The 16,625-nt window shown below is 41.7% G+C and overlaps 1 protein-coding gene across 2 annotated transcripts in view; it reads right to left on the bottom strand.

Moving 5' to 3' along the window:
- Nucleotides 1–16,625, bottom strand: part of LAMA3 (laminin subunit alpha 3) — a 186,157-nt gene that overhangs the window by 55,317 nt on the left and 114,215 nt on the right. Inside the window, exons 37-40 of one of the 2 annotated variants that reach the window (XM_087819001.1) lie at nucleotides 15,470–15,553; nucleotides 10,179–10,409; nucleotides 6,161–6,271; nucleotides 937–1,046 (exon numbers count right to left, since the gene is read on the bottom strand). In XM_087819001.1, coding sequence (XP_087675127.1) covers nucleotides 937–1,046; nucleotides 6,161–6,271; nucleotides 10,179–10,409; nucleotides 15,470–15,553 — 536 coding nt within the window. Of the gene's footprint in view, nucleotides 1–936; nucleotides 1,047–6,160; nucleotides 6,272–8,843; nucleotides 9,033–10,178; nucleotides 10,410–15,469; nucleotides 15,554–16,625 lie in introns of those variants that run through there. The other variant, XM_016211528.2, reaches the window with a different exon arrangement.

The following is a 16,625-nucleotide window of genomic DNA, read 5'->3' as shown; positions in this document are numbered from 1 at the left end:
GATGCAGGTCACACTACGCTGTGGTTCAGAACTGTCCTGTGGCTCCCATCACACGGCAGGTAAGATCCAAGAGTCTTACTCCAGCATGCAAGGTCCTATAGGATCCGAACCCTGCCCGCCAGCCTGGTCCCCTGCCCCACTCTCCCACACCACACTCCAGCCACTCCTGCCTTTTCACTGTCCACAAACACATTATCGCAGGGGCTTTCTCTTCTGTTTTTTCCTTGCTTGAGACCTGCATTGCTAAGATATTGGTCATGGCTTCCTCCACCTCATCATTCATTGGTCCCTGCCCAAGGGCTCCAGAAAACCCTCCTATCACCCTCTTTAAAGAATCTGCTCACTGCCAATCGAATAACCCTTTAATCCTTTGCATAACCCATCTCTTTCTGAAAGCATTCTTCTTATTTATTTATGCACATATTTATTGAGTGGGACAATTCTCCCCATCCATACTCATGAGATCAGAATCTTTGCTGGTCTTTTTTACTGCAGCTTCCCCAGCATCTAGATAGGGTTAAGGCCTAGCCCTGTAATGGGTGCTCAGTAAATGATTGTTTAGTCATTGAACGAATGGCACATGGAAAGAGAGAAAGGAAAAACCCAGAAGTGTACAGCTTGCAAAGACTGTTTTTGTTTGCTTTGTTTTGCACTTTTTGTTTGCTCTTTTTTTATATAACTGTTTATTGAGAGAATTCACATAGCATACAATTCACCCATTTAAAAGTGTACAATTCAATGGCTTTTAGTATAGTCACAGAATTGTACAACCATTACCACCGTCCATTTTAGAACATTTTCATCACCCCCAAAGAAGTGCCATGTCACATACCCCTTAGCATGCATTTCCCACTTTCCCTCCACCCCCACCCCAGTCCTAGGCAACCGCCAACCTACATCCTGTCTCAATAGGTTATTTTCAAGCTTCCACAGTACCTGTTTGAATGAGGACAGGGGCAGGCGCTGCAGGATCCCTGGATGGCGTTCCCATAGAAACCCTCCTGGCAGCGCTCACAGTGTTCCCCAGCAGTGTTATGCTGGCAGCTCTTGGGGCAGATAAACAATACAATTAATAGCAGCCGATTACATTTATTACTATTGAGAACAGTGTCATCTTAATTACTCATACAATTATTACTCAGGTCCTCTGTCTCTGTATGGTGATAGCAGTTTCTCTAACCATATATTTTTCCTGTCCATCCAATCACTGTTGGTGCTAGAAAAAAGGTAAGTGTCCTTCCATCAGCTATCTGGTGTTTAACGCTGGGAGGTATGAAGTGGAGAGAGACCAGCTGGGTTCAAATCCCATTCCGTCATTTCGTAGCTGTAGATCTTGAGCAAGTTCCTTCACCTTTCTGATGCTCAGCATTTTTTTATAAATCAACTTTATTGGTAGATGATTTACATACAATTCTAATGTTCTTAAAATGTACAGTTGGAATAATATCCACTTTCCAAGGTTGCTGGGAGGATTTTTAAAAGTACGGTAGTGATGGGAAAGTATAACAGGGCCTCAGCAAATGTAACCCCTGCCCTTTTCCTTCTGTCCCTTAGAATGGCTTCTATGAAAATTAACTTGATTAACTCATAATTTACAATGATATACTGAAGAGCAATAAAATTGAAATAAGTTTTTAACATATGACATTTGTTAAAACAACAAAAATTGCATCATTATCTTAAGAAAACACTTAATTTAATTCCAATGTCTCAAAGAAACAAAGCATTAATTTTATCTACACTTGAGTTTATGGGAATCTAATTATGTGCATGTGAAAGTCAATGCCTAGTGAAAGCTGTTCTTCAGTAAAGCACTGGAATGACACAACTTTGCAACTATGCAGTCTACATGCAGTCTACTGAGACAAAGCTGAGTGGATTGTGTCAAATTTACTTAGTTTGTGGACTTTTTGCCCAGTATAACCTTTCTTGGCTTTATTCTAGTAATAAAGATCTTAATGCACAAAAATAGCCTGGCAAACACTTCTTACTGTGGGCATTTGATAACTCAGAGATACATTGTGTTAATGATAAAGCCTGGAATAAGTACAGTCTAAAAAATTGTACTTATTCTTAGAGGGAAGGCACCGGTGGGTGGGAAGAGATTAACCAAAGAATTTATATGTGTGTATGCATAACCCATGGACGCAGACAATAGTGCAGTGAAGGTCTGGAGTGGGGGGAGAGGGTGGAGTAGAGAGGATCACTGGGGGAAAAAGGGGACATCTGTAATACTTTCAACAATAAAGATAAAAAATTAAAAAAATAATTTTCTTATATATGATACCTCTGTACGCAGGGGCAGTACTTGAGTAGGAAACTTTAGTGGATGTGAGTTTTAAAGTAATATCTGAAATCAGGTTGGGAAAAACAATATGCAGACTATCTTAAGTGGGAGAGGCACTGCTCTGAACAGCCAAGACCGTCCTTCAGTCACACAGGTCCTCGGTTTGTTCAGCTTAAGCAGATCTATCCTTCACAAACCTTTGAATAACTGAGAATTACACAATCCACTAAGATGTTAAAATCTCTTTTTCTACTTTGTCCAGCTAGAAAATTGTGCTACAAACACAAGGGATTAGTAAGCATATCAGAAAACTAGGTGGGTCTTTCAAGTACGAAGCTGCTTACATGTAAACATTTGATCACCAGAAAGTTCACCCCTGTCCTGAATCCTTCCCTCCTTCCCAAAATGTCACTGCTGTGAGGGGTTTTCCCGTAGGCACGAACACTGTAGGAACAAATCTACACTGGGCTGTGTCGGATCCACAGAGGGGTCTCTCAGGGGTGTCGGGTGAGGTGCTGAAGGCTTCCTCCACCTCTGCTTTGCCTGGTGGCCCTGACTCTCTCAGAAAATATCCATCTTTTGAATTCATTAGTTTCCTTTCCAAATGCCAATTTTAAAGAAGACATGCCTGAACAGATATATTTTAGTCCTGTGACTACTTAGTTTTGAGCTGAAAACACTAGAGAAGCAAGAACATAGAGAAACAAGAATTGCAGTGAGGTCATCTGTAGTCTACCAAAAACACCCTGAATACTGGTCCTCCACAGAGGGGGAAAGGGAGAGGGTCACAGAAGAGGATCAGCACCTGTCAGTCCTGTAAGCATGTCTCAAACAGCCCCTCACCCTCAGTTGAGAGCATCTACCCTAGAATTTGTCTTTATCAATCCTGCAAATCTGAGGCATCTGCCTATCAAATATCCTGTGCTTCATTGTGAATAAATGAATGCGTGAGTGAATGAATGAATCCACATCCACTCCCTCAACACGTGCCGTCCTAGCTCCATTTCACACCACCAAACATCTCCTGGGCATTTATTCTATGCTCAACTATGCTAGATACAAGGATGCAAAAGCAGATTGGCACCTGACTCGGACAGACAGAACCCTGTGGACAGACATATACAATGCAATGCGAAAAGTAAAAAGATGTGCCCCATTCCCTAAAGCAAGAGGAGCCTTAGGAAGGGCTTTTGGAGGCGATGCCTCCTGCGTGGAAAATAGAAGGAGAGGAACTAGCTGGGTGGAAAAGTGAGAGAAGGGCATTCCAGGTGCCAGGAACAGTGTGCACAGATCCCCAGTCTTGCAGGAGCCCAGCAGCACGGGCAGGCCACGTGAAGCGATTGGTAGCCTGGAGGGTGAAGTGCAAGGGCGGAAGGGTGCAGCTGGACAGGCACCATGACCTGCGGCTTTCACGTGAATCATTCTGTGGGAAGGAGGGAAGGGGCTCAGTGGCAGGAAATAAGAAGGAAAATGGAAGGAAGAAGATAAGAGAAAGGGGAAGGAACATGGGGACAGAGAGGAAGATGTGGGTGACTGAAACGGGAAGGCAAGGGGGATGGGAAACAGGCGGACATGGGGAGAGAGGAGGGAAAGTGGGCAGGGAGGAGAGGGGGAAGCAGGGCGTCAGTGGAGAGGGGGCCATCATCATCACAGGTCCCTTCGGCCAGTGGCACCAAAAGGCCACAGCACCTCCTACTCCTGCCTCTCAACTGGACACATCCCGCTTTATTGGCAAGGAGTTGGGTTACTTTCTTTTCAAACTTCAAAGGTTATTCTTTTTTTTTTTTTCATATCTTTATTGATTTCAGAGAGAGGAAAGGAGGGGGAGGAGGGAGAAAGAAACATCAGTGATGAGACAGTCACTGATCAGCTGCCTAGCCCGCAACCTGGGCATGTGCCCTGACCAGGAATCGAACCCCGATCTCTTGGATCCTAGGTCGATGCTCAACCGCTGAGCCACACCTGGCTGGGTGAAAGGTTATTCTTGAAAAGACATGGAGACTTGCACATGTGTGACGGTCCCAGATTTTAGAAATTGATTTTGGCCCTTGAGAGCAGCCAGCCCATTTGATAGTGGAAGGAACTTGGCTTCCCCATTACTGCCCTTTGAGAATGAGGGCTGCTGCCTCTGACGTTTGAGAGTAGTGTCAGCTCTCGGTTTCTGCCACCAGGCAGAAAGTGAGTGCAGACACGGGCTCCGTGCCTGTGTGTGTGTACGTGTGTGTGAATGGATGTGTGTCCGTGCATGTGTGCACGCACACATCCTCCACTAGACAGCACGCCAGTGAGAGTGGGGGTTATGTCTGATGGTTTCAACCTCAGCACTTAGCTCAGTCCCTCCCACAAGAGCAAATGCTCAGTAAGGGTTTCCTGAATGAATAGTTTCTAGAAGCTGCATGGGCATTAGGGACAAGTGAAGACAGAGTCATAAAGGAAATGGGAAAGAAATCTTGTTTGGTTAATCTCTTAAGCGAAGAACTTATATGTATATACGCATAACCCATGGACACAGACAATAATGTGGGGAAGGCCTGGGGAGGGAGCGGGAGTGGGCTGGAGGGGGTCAATGGGAGGAAAAGGGAGACATCTGTAATACTTTCAACAATAAAGATAAATTTTTAAAAAAAGAAAACCTGTTTGGTTAAAACATGTGAATTATAACTCTCACTAGTGATCCTTTCACTAGGTAAACGGACTATAGAGAAAACTCCCTTTCTTCTTCGGCAGCTTTTCTAAGTAGACTGAACATCTAGCAATGGTTCACAGACAGGATAAATATTTATACTTCATTAACGCATCTACCTGTGTTGTACACAACACACATTATCAAATATAAACTACTATATAAGAATATGTACGAGCTGAAAAATGGTAGTTTTCAATGTCTTTTATTTGTTTTGAACTTATAAGGTTAAAATCCTACAAAATATTCTCTCTGGTTCTTTACAACAATTTCCTGTCCTGGCCTGTCCCATCCTGCAGAGGAAGCAGCTCCCTGGGACATGTTGACTTGGCTTAAGGCAGTCTAGGAACTCAAATAAGTGAAACACTCTCGTCGCATTACACACTGCGAAGGAAAGCCATGCCAGAAGAACACATTTCCACCCAGCACAACCTAAGTGGGGGGCTCTGTGTTCCTGCAGGTACCCGCGCTCTCTCTTCTCCTTGGAACTGTCCATTCTCTTTCTAACTGGGGAGGCCTTGGTTCCCAGGGAGAGAAACTCTGATGAAAAGGAAGTCAGCAGAATAAAAAAATGTTCTGCTTCAGGATACAAAGGAAAAGCTTCCTGAGAATCGAATTTTCTATGGGAGAATTTTCTAAAATATTCCAGAAGAAGAGTGTTTTCCAGTGGATAAGCCATAGATGGCAGGGATGGCCCCTGGTCTGCCTTCCCACATAAACCCACTTCGCCTTGTCAGCTGTGGAAGGCTGTGCCTGACTGAGTGTACACAGCAAGCCTTTCTTAGCATCTCCTTCTCCTCTGGTGGTTTTCTTGAGCTACTGCTCATCCAACAGTCGCAACGCTCCCCTCCCACAACCTCCTGCCACCCAACAAAATTGGAGCCCACAGTAATGACTGAGATTTATTAGATCCTGGCAAGAGTTAAGTCCAGGATCCACCCATTAATATCATTTAATGAAGCAGAGATTTAGACGCTAAGGTGTAAATTAACGGTTCAGACAAGTGTTCTCCTCTGATGACGTGTTAAAATGGAGGAAAAAGTGAAGTGTAAAATTACTTGGCTTGATAATGCTGGAGCCTCCACTTAGGGTTTGGTTGGAGGTGACATTTGATGTCTCAGGGCCCAGCAGGGGGGGACAAGGGAGACATAGATTGCCTGCTGGTAGTGTTATAGCATCAATGTACTTACAATACATATTCCAGAGCCATCCTGGCATCGATTTGAATGTCCGTTGCAATTGCAGGGAACACACCGTCCATATAAGTCTCTGTTATCCCGATAGTATCCGGGGCTACATCTCTGTTTTCAAACAAAGTGTTCCGTCAAAACAAAGAAAGAAAATTATCATCCAAAGCATGTGACAATTCTGACTATCAAGCACTCCCCTTTCAAATCTTTTTTCCTTTAGTCTCTGTGAATTTCTACTTTCAAACACTAGCCAGCCCCACTTGCTTTTTTTTTTTTTTTTTTGGTCACCTCCTGTTTTGTTTCCACACCCTGGTGGGAATATGTGTGTGTGTTTGTGCCTCAGTGGGAGACGTGGTGGGGAATCCAGAGAAAGGGGAGGTTTGGAGGGTGGGTGTGGACGTGGCTTGCTCTCCTCATGTCAGTCCTTTCAAGGGTGAGTGGATGGGGGAAGCAGTGAAACAGCAAAGGGCTCAGACCTCCGTCTAAATAGGGAGGGCCTCTAAGCAAAACCCTTCAAGTTCAAGTTCTGTTTGGTAGCCATTCCCTCTCCAAGTATGGATTTGGGCTGGCTGGTGAGGCAGTATGGGGGTGGGGACAAGGAGTCTTCATTGGGACCTACACAGTCATGGCTGGACTGTGGAATCATGTCACTGCCAGTCACCAGCGATGGGCAGAACAGAGAGCCAGGGGAGAGGAGCGTGCTGTGTTCTCATGCGGAAGTTTGCGGGATAGTTGGTTCTGACCGAGCACACGAAGACCCAGCTCCGGGAAACCTCCTCCCTGTGATCTCCTGTTCAATAGCGTCTTGACTATTTCTATCTCCAGTATATTGTCTCTTTTCAGTGTAACACAGATTATCATTTTTCATATGGAGGAAAAGAATTATACTTTTTTTGATGAATTGATATACTTTTTAAAAGTATTCTAGATAAGAAAGCCCCCAATAAAAAAAATCAATTATTCTTACACCAGCAATTAAAAATTATTTAGATTTGTGTCTTTAAATAGAATTATAGGCATTTTCATCACTTTGGCAGAGCAAATCAGTGTACTGGTAAAAATAAAATGTTGTCCCTGGTTTCCTTCACTGGTCTGCTGTATGCCCTGTCTTTAAAGCATCAGGAAAAATTACTATTTCAAGATAAAAGATATTTTCTCCAATCCTCTTTAAACAGCAGGTATGTCTGTAAGACTCTGAAACTACAGCGCAGGGAAATCTTGAAATGAACTGTTCATCCTGATTCATCCATGGCCATAAAGGTCTCACCCTGGCCAAATGGGGGAGAGGAAGAAGCCAATGGGATAGGGCTGTACTCCCCAGAGTGGACTATTCCAGTTGCTTCTAGGAGCTTCTTCCACAATATTGTACACAATAAAAGACTACAATTTCAATATCCTTTTTCCTTCAGCTATCAGAAACCATGTTTAGGCAAAAGAACACATTGCAAAAAATGAGATTACTTTATGTGTTATATGAATAGGCTTGTCTAAAGGAGAATCAAAGTATGAAAGGAATGTTCTTTAGCTGAACGCACAACTGAGAGGTTTGAGCGAAATTCAGCTGACGATAGTATGATCATATCTGCAAACAGATAATCTCTGCTAATAAGGGGCAAGTACCTTATAATTATCCCCATATACCACATTACATACATATATCATAATCATATTTGGTAAAGAACAAACTACCCAAATAATTAAGTATATCAGGTTCGCTTGCGACAACCTACTCAAGTAAGTAAAAGCCTTAATTAAACATGCTTTGGGAGGAAAGGACAGTCTATCCTGATTAAAATTAAATCATCCATCCTAATTTGCTTTTGATTTGAATCAGAAGTACTCTGCAAGAGTTGTGTGTCCTGTGACTCTCAGATAAAACATTTGTCAGTTACTGAAGTATAATCATTTTCTCACCTCTACAGAGCACACAAACTTCACATTTTACATAAAGTGCAGTTTGAGTATTAAGAATGTATTAAAGACCTACTTTAAATGACAGTGAATGTATGCTAATATATTATTTCAGCAAAGGGGCTTTTCAGCTAATCACTTTTTAAGTGATAATTTTTCAGGATAACTTTTCCAATAAACTTTTATAGCACAAATGATAAAATGTCTCTATCAGATTTCCAAGGCTATACCCGGAGTTATAGGATCTGTTTCTCTGTGAATATAGATGCAACATCCAGGAAGTTTAAAGAAAGAGAAACAGAATGTATTAAGTATTTAATGCCTGGCAAAGTAAAGTTTGTCTGGTAGGTATTATACAAACTTGATCTCATCACTTTTTTAAAACACAGATTTCACTGATTCTAAAATTTTACTTTATGGATAATTTTTCTTCCAAGCAGAATCTGAAAACCTATAGGCATTGGACTTTTTTTCTTGAGGCTTGGGTTACTCTCGAAAGGGCACAAAGTTTCATAGCATATTAACATCCCACAAATATTCGAACTCTTAGCTGTCTCGGCATTTCCAGGGGGCTGATGTTTATAGGGTTTGCGGTTAACAACTCAGGAGAGCAGTCTGTTAGGCACTGCAGTAAACACTGCCAGTCAGTGGGAGGGGGAGGCCATGGGCTCCTCCCCCAGCCCACCCATTACTCATTTATCACCCTAACTTAAAAAGTCACAAAGCTGGAAACCCTTCCCCCTCCCGAACCAAAATGTAAAAGGGACATTACCTGGCTGGGTTTAAACTCCACAAGACTTGCTTGCAGGTTACTCTGACCAGGAGGCTGAAGAAAAGCTACCCTTTGCTGCTGTGAATTGTATCCCAGACACTGCCCCAGGGCTGCCCAGAAGATCCACAGCCATCGCGCACCCTGGGCTGACCACCTCACTGCTGGGGGCATCCTGGTCCCTGGGCGTCCTGCTGGCTGCACACACACCTCTGCCTCTTCCTCTTATACCAGCCCTTCCTGCTCGGTGCCCAGGCCCGCCTGACTCAGGTAAGGCAGGCTGTCTGCGGCAGGAGGCCCCACCTGTAAACTTCACCCATGAGTCAGCCTGTGAGAGAGCACACATAACAGTTCCACCGGGAAGCGCACCGCTCTCTAATCCCTGCGAGGTGGGGCAGGCATCACCTTCTACCCACCTCGCCTCACAGCCAGACGGCACTGGCGGACTAGGGCAGCTGTAAATCACAGGCTGAGTCATGGGCGAAGAACACGCCCTGGGCTGTAGGGTGATAATCCAGAGGTTCCACTCTTTCCCTTGAGCTATGTATTTTATTTAATTGGGCTAGAAAAGAGATAGAAGGAAGGTGGACAAATGTAGGCACCTGTGGGCTAAATGTTACAAAACAGGAGTCCCCAGAAAACCACTGCAGGTAATATGTTTGTAAATTTAAAAACCCCCACAAAACTCTAATGTGCAGATCACCTTGAGGTTTTCTGCTATCAAGGCATCAGGAGAGAGAATGAAGGATATCTATGACACAGAATGATAATTATTTCCTAATAACTATACTAATCAATGTGTTTCTCCCCCCCCCCCCCCCTTTAGGAAGAAAACAGATTTAAATTCTGAGATATGAAATCGTTTCATTTTATGGCACATTTTAATCACCTGAGGACAGGTCAGGTGGGCTGGGCCTCAAGTGAGACCTGCTGCAAGCTAGAAAATTGGAATTTGATAGAATTCCTCAAAGAATGAGGATATACTTGGGATTATAACTCTACTGGGGCGGGGCTAGGGGGGGCTAGATTAGAGAAGGTCATGAAAACCCTGGGTCAGCTACTGGGAAAGCAGTAGCTCAGATACTGGGGTGCTGACTGCAGGCTCTTTCCAACCTCTGGGGAAGTCCTGATTTTTACAACCCCCAGGACCTATTGGGCTCCTGTGGCTTTCCTACGGATTTTGAGACATTGTGATTTCTTTTCATATTTAATACCTAAAGGTAGTCCAGGTAAGAACAGAAACCTGTACAATGGATCAAGTGCCTCAGACCATCCAGGGTGCTGGACAGCAGTCAGGAGTGCCCTGGGGGAATTTTATGGAACAGGAGAATTTCCTACCTGACATGAGTCACCAGTGTAGTCAGGGGGGCAGGCACACATCTCCACATTATGTGCTCTACGTCCACTCCCTGTGTCAGAGGCCTCCTCCAGCCCCACCCCGCTCAGGGTGAGCCGCTGGGTCTCGCTGAAGTAGAGGCCTCGAAGGCGCACATCTTCCAGTCTAGACAGCACCGTCATCAGCTCTTCCCGAGTCACCGGGGCACCGCTCCTGGCATGTCTGAAGTTTCCCTACAGGTGAAAACAGAGAGGCAAGCTCACTTCCAGGGGTTTCAAAGAGGCAGGGCACCCAGAATGAGTCAAAGAAAAGACACTTAAGATATCTAACAGAAAAGAAAATAAGACAGGTAAGTGTAAGATATTGAATTTACATTCAGAAGTCAGATGTCCTGGGTTATTTCCAAGAAGAGAGAGAGCCACACGAAAGGGGGAAAAATGAAGGCAGGAAATAAGGAACAATAAAATGAAATAGAATTTTCCAGTGTTATGCTTATTTTAAAATGAACTTTTGTTTGTGTAAGCACAGAGTTAAGTGAGAAAGATACAGGAGAGAAGTCATATGGATACTGGCCGAGTCATGCAGCTCAGATCACTGTGTACACAACTGTGACAGAAGTGCAATCTTTACTTGCTCACGCACACTCATACTATTTTATTTTATTTTTTATTATGGTAAAAAACATACAGCATAAAAATGATCACCTTAACCTTTTTAAAAGCACACTACATGCTGTTAACTCTATTCACATTGTTGTACAACAGATCCCTAGAACTTTATCATCTTGCAAGACTGAAACCCTATACCTATTAAGAAATAACTCCCGTTTCCTCCCCCTCTGCCCCCTCCCCTCCCAGCTCCTGGCAACCACCATTGTACTTTCTGTTTCTATGAATTTGAGTGCTTTAAATACCTCTTGTAAGCAAAATCATGTAGTATTTAGTTTTTGTGACTGGCTTACTTAATTTAGTACAGTGTCCTCAAGTTTCATTCATGTTCTAGCCTGTGGCAGGATTTCCTTCCTTTTTAGGTGGAATAATATTTCAATGTAGATGCCTTGTTTTCTTTGTCCATTCATCTGTTGGTAGGCATTTCGGTTGTTTTTACTGCTTGGCTATTGTAAGTGCTGTGATAAATGTGAGTGTGCAAATATCTCTGCAAAATCCTGTTTTCACTCCTTTTGGATATATACTCAGAAATGGGATTGCTGTATCATATAGTAATTCCATTTTTTAATATTTTGGAGGAACCTCAAAATTGTTTTCCACAGCAACTGCACTGTGTTACAGTTCCACCGACGGTGCATATCCTTGCTAACCCTTGTTATTTTCTGTTGGTTTTTTAATTTAAAAAATTTTTATTGTAGCTGCTCTAATGAGTGTGAGGTGGTGTCTCATAGTTTTAATTTGCATTTTTCTAGTGATTTTGTGATGTTAAGTATCTTTTCACATAAAAAGCCTGCACTTTTAACCTCTAGATTCTGTTGCCTCCTTGAAGATTTTCCACATCTCTTTAATGGGCCATAGTAATAATTCCTAATCTCTCAGGACTATCATGAGGATTAAAATAGATTAATGATATAATGTACTTAAAGTATTCAACACAGTGCCTAGCATATAGCAGACATTTAATAAATGGTAATTATTATTAACACATTAATATAATACTTATATAATTTTAATTTCTATTTTAACAGCTTGAGGTACACAGACAATAATATTTCCTCATTTTAAGTGTACAAATTTTAGTAAATTTACAGAGGCATGCAACCATTACCACAATGTAATTTTAGAACACTTTCATTCCCCCTAGTGAATCCTTGCGGCCATTTGTAGTTACTACCCATCCCACCTCCAGCCCCAGGCAACCCCTAAGCTATATTCTGTCTCTATGGATTTGCCCATGCTGGACAATTTATATAAATACCAACTTAATTTCAGTAGCATACAAAATTTGGTTTCCATTTGCTTCATTTCCTCCCCTGCTCCTTTGTGCTTTTGTCATATAACTTACATTTTTATACATTGTACACTCACCAACACAGATTTATAATTGTTTCTTTATGCAGTTGTCATTTAAGTCAGATAGGAGATAAAAAAAGAGTTATAAACAAAAGATATATTTATACTGCCTTCTATATTTACCTATGTAGTTACCCTTACCTGTGCTGGGTTTCTTATGCATATTTAAGTTATTGTCTAGTGCCCTTTAATTTCAGTCTAAAGGATTCCCTTTAGTATTTCTTATAAGGAGGGTGGGCTAGTTAGTGAATTCTCTTAGTTTTGTTTATAATAGAATGTCTTCATTTCTCCTTTATTTTTGAAGTACATTTTGCTGGATATGTGATTCTTTGTTGACAGTATGTTTCTTTCTGCACTTTGAAAATGTCATCCCACTGTCTTCTGACTTCCATGGTTTCTACTCCTTGTATGTGATGCACTGCTTCTCTCATACTGCTTTCAAGATTCTCTATCTTTGTCTTTCAAGCATCTTTACTATGATGTTTCTGTATGTGGATTTCTTGTATTTATCATACTTGGAGTTTATTGAGCTTAGATGTATAGATTAATGATTTTCATCAAATCTGGGAAGTTTTCAGCCATTATTTCTTCAAATATTTTTTCCTCTTTTCTCTCTCTCTCCTCTTCTTCTGGAACTTCATTACGCACATGTTGATGCATTGGTTTCCCAAATATCTCTGAGAGTCTGTTTGTTTTTTCTTTCTGTTCCCCAGATGGGTAATCTCAGTTGAACTTCCTCAAGTTTGATGATTTTTCTGCCTGCTCAAACCTGCTATTGAGCCCTTGTCTTAGCTTTGGCTGCCACAGCAAAATACTGTAGACTAGGTCGCTTAAACAACAGATATTTATTTTCCCACAGTTCTGGAGGCTAGAAATCCCAGATCAAGGTGCCAATCAATTTGGCTCCTGGTAAGAAACCCTCTTCCTGGCTTGCAGATAGTCACCTTCTCACTGTGTCCTTACATGGCAGAGAGACAAAGTGAGCTTCCTCATGTGTCCTCTTTTAAGGCCATACTATAGGACACATTTCATCCTATTGGATCAGGGCTCCACCCTTATGACCTCATTTAACCTTAATCACTTCCTTACTGCAAATACAGCCACACTGCGGATCAGGGTTTCAACATTTGAATTTGTGGGGGGGAGGGGCACAATTCAGTCCACAGTAGCCCTTATAGTGAATTCTTCATTTTGGTTATTATACTTTTTAACACCAGAATTTTTATTTGATTCTTTTATATAATTTCTATTTTTTAATTGATATTCTCTATTTGGTGAGATATTGTTCTCATATTTTCCATTAGTTCTTTAGACATGGTGTCTTTCAGTTCTTTGACATATTTGAAATGTTAAAGTCTTTTATAATAAATTAAATGCCTGGGCTTCCTTAGGGACACTGTCTATTTGTTGTTCCTCCCACCCTCACCCTCGTGTGTAAACCACATTTTCTTATTTCTTTCCATGTTTCATAACTTTTGTTGAAAACTGGACATTTAAAATAATATAATGTGGCAACTCTGGAAATCATTCCCCCCCTTCCTGCTTTGAAGGATTTGTTTCTGTTTCTGTATTTATTTAATGACTTCTCTGAACTAATTCTGTAAAGTCTGTAATCTTTGTCCTGAGTGACCATTAAAGTTGGTTTAGTAGTCAGCTAATGACTGGACAGAAATTTTTACAAATGCTTGGAAACAAAAAGTCTCCTAGTCTTTGCAAAAGGGCTCTGTGTACATGTTGGAGGACTAACCAGGCAGCTGATAACTCTGCTTTAGCCTTTACTTCCTGCTTGCACAGAGCCTCAAGGTCAGCCAGAGGTGAAGGCTTAGGGCCTTCTCAGGTCTTTCCTGAGAATGCATACATCCTTGAGTATGTAAGTCTTTCTGTATTTCCAGGACTGTACTGGATCTTTTCAAAGCCTTTATGGATACCATATCCCCCAACTTCTTATTTTAAATTTTGTGATTATCCTAATGATTGCTCCAACTATTATCCACCACCTTAGGCAACCCTGAAGTGCAATGATTGCCCCTAAATGTTTCCAACACTCCCAGGGGAAAGGCTTTTCACACTGGGAGAGCTCTGAGTCAGGTCAGATAAAGACAGTCTTGGAAGTGGGATCATCCAGAAACCCTCCAGACAGGTCAAATCATGACAATTCTCTGGGAATGAGGTTTTGTAGGAGCTCCAATCCCACTCTTTCTCCTCTGGTGGCTTCTGGGCTACTGGCTTTTACCTTGATGGTGGGCTGTGGGTTATTGATTTTCAGGTCTACTGTGGAGCTGGGGTGGAGGGATGGAAATAGAGCAAGTCAAATACCAGCCACAAAGCTCATTGTTCTTCCCAAAGTTCATCCATTTTTCTTGAATAAATGCTTTCCAGATTGCTGCAAGCCTTTGCTTAATTTCCAGAGTTCTGAAATAGTTGATTTTGACAATTTAGGACAGTTTCCTCATTGCTTTTATAGAGGAAAGAATTTTTTGAGGTTCTTATTCCACCATTTTTGCTGATGTCAGCTCTCTCTTATAAAAAGAATCTCACAATATGTGATCTTTTGTGTCTTGCTTCTTTAAATCAGTACTCTGTATCATGTTTTTGAGGTTCATCAAGTTGTGGTAGGCATCAATACTTTGTTCCATTCATTGCCAGTTTTCCATTGTATGATGGATCTGTACAGAAATGTTAAAATATGTCTGCAAGTTCAGAGTACTAGAAAAAGGATCACCTTGAAGCATTGAAAGTATTTAGAAATACAAATGGAACACTATTTTAAAGGAATAGTTGTAAACAAGTAGGTATAGTATAATAAAATATTTTATGATTCAATGATCTTTCCTTTATCTATTTATCTACTCTTATTTCTTTGATGCTAGACGTCTTTGTGGCTTTTCCATCAATTCATCCCAAACATTTGTTGGGCACTCATCAAATCCCAGACACTGAGGGAGGCCTGAGGTTGAGAGGGAGCTGCATCTTAGCACTTAGAAGATCACACGGTTTATGAGACAAGGATAATTAACTATAAACAGGACAGATAGTTCTTAGTGCCATAAAAACAGTACAAACAAAGCCCTATGAAGATGAAACTGTATATTTTATATAATTTATGTTTTAAATTTATATATATGGTATGTTTATATTAATGTGATTAAGATAACTAACATTTTAAATTCATAAAATAAGTTAAAAAGCATAATTGTTTGACAGAACTAAGTTGTAGAACAGAAAAGATCATCAAGAACCATTTCATGTATGTTCCTCCCTTATGCATGTACCTCCACCACCTGCACTCGCCCATGGTACAGCTTGTCCGGCCGTGGGTTATTCGGCTCCTTGTAGATGATGGACATGTGCTGACCCTGTTTAAAGAAAAACACAAATGCTTTAGTGCTGTGGCTGGGATGTGTTGAAGTTTAGATTGAGCTCAGAACAAATTTCTATGGATCTGCATTTCATGAAGTGCCTGACTCTAAAAAATTGTTTGAAAATAAACTGACTGGCAAAAGGATTAGTGGCATGGAAGCAGAATGATACTACCAAATAGAGTGCATTTTCACCAATAGGAAACCCTAATTTTCGTTTAACTGAAAATGTCTAAAAAGATGGAGAAAAATTTTTTTAAAACCATGCCTTGCAGTCAATGCATGAGGTGCTGCCTCTATTACTGCCTACAGGATCTGACTGTGGTAGCAAGAAAGCGCTTTGGAGGGCGGGGTAGGCAGGAAGGTTAGCGGGGCCCCGCAGTGCAGCCTGCAGGGCCAGGGAGCTTCGGAGTTGGCTGGTGGGGCGGGATTTAGCCCCACAGCCCCCACACTCCAGGGCCCAGCCGCACTCACTCAGCCTCTGAACCCCGCTCCCTGAGGGACTCCTTACAGGCACAACAGGAAAGTCACACTCACCATCAGCACCCCACCTTGAACACACACACACACACACACACACACACACACACACACACACACACACACACACACACACCAGCTTTTCTGTTGTATCACCAAACCCGAAAGGAACTCATTAGAACCACTGTTTCAGAAAGAAGAGCATTATCTGCCATAACAAATCATTTAAAACCTTAACCTAGGAAACATGCCCCAATAGGCTCTCCACTATAGCAGTTTGGAACAAAGCAGAGTAATGTTTCATGAGCCTAATTTTTCTCCTATGTTTGAAGGTGAAATTAAGGAGAAATTCTGATCATCACCTCTCCGTGAATTCTAACAGGTTGCATAATAAACTCTTTGGCAGTAAAATATAGGTAAACCAATGGCCTGAACTTGAGATACTCTGCAATAAAAATGAAAATGAAATAAAGCACTGCTATGACAGTATTTTTATTGTGGAGCTCTTTTTCCTTCAACTATAACTTTAAAACCTTTGGTGCTTCATTATCAAGGTGTTTTGAAAAGGTTTCTTTGAATTTTTAAAATA

The sequence above is a fragment of the Miniopterus natalensis genome, chromosome 7 (assembly GCF_054644295.1).
Source record: "Miniopterus natalensis isolate mMinNat1 chromosome 7, mMinNat1.hap1, whole genome shotgun sequence".
Taxonomy (NCBI): domain Eukaryota; kingdom Metazoa; phylum Chordata; class Mammalia; order Chiroptera; family Miniopteridae; genus Miniopterus; species Miniopterus natalensis.
The sequence above is the reverse complement of the archived record's forward strand: the minus strand, read 5'-3'. Positions and strand labels throughout refer to the sequence as shown.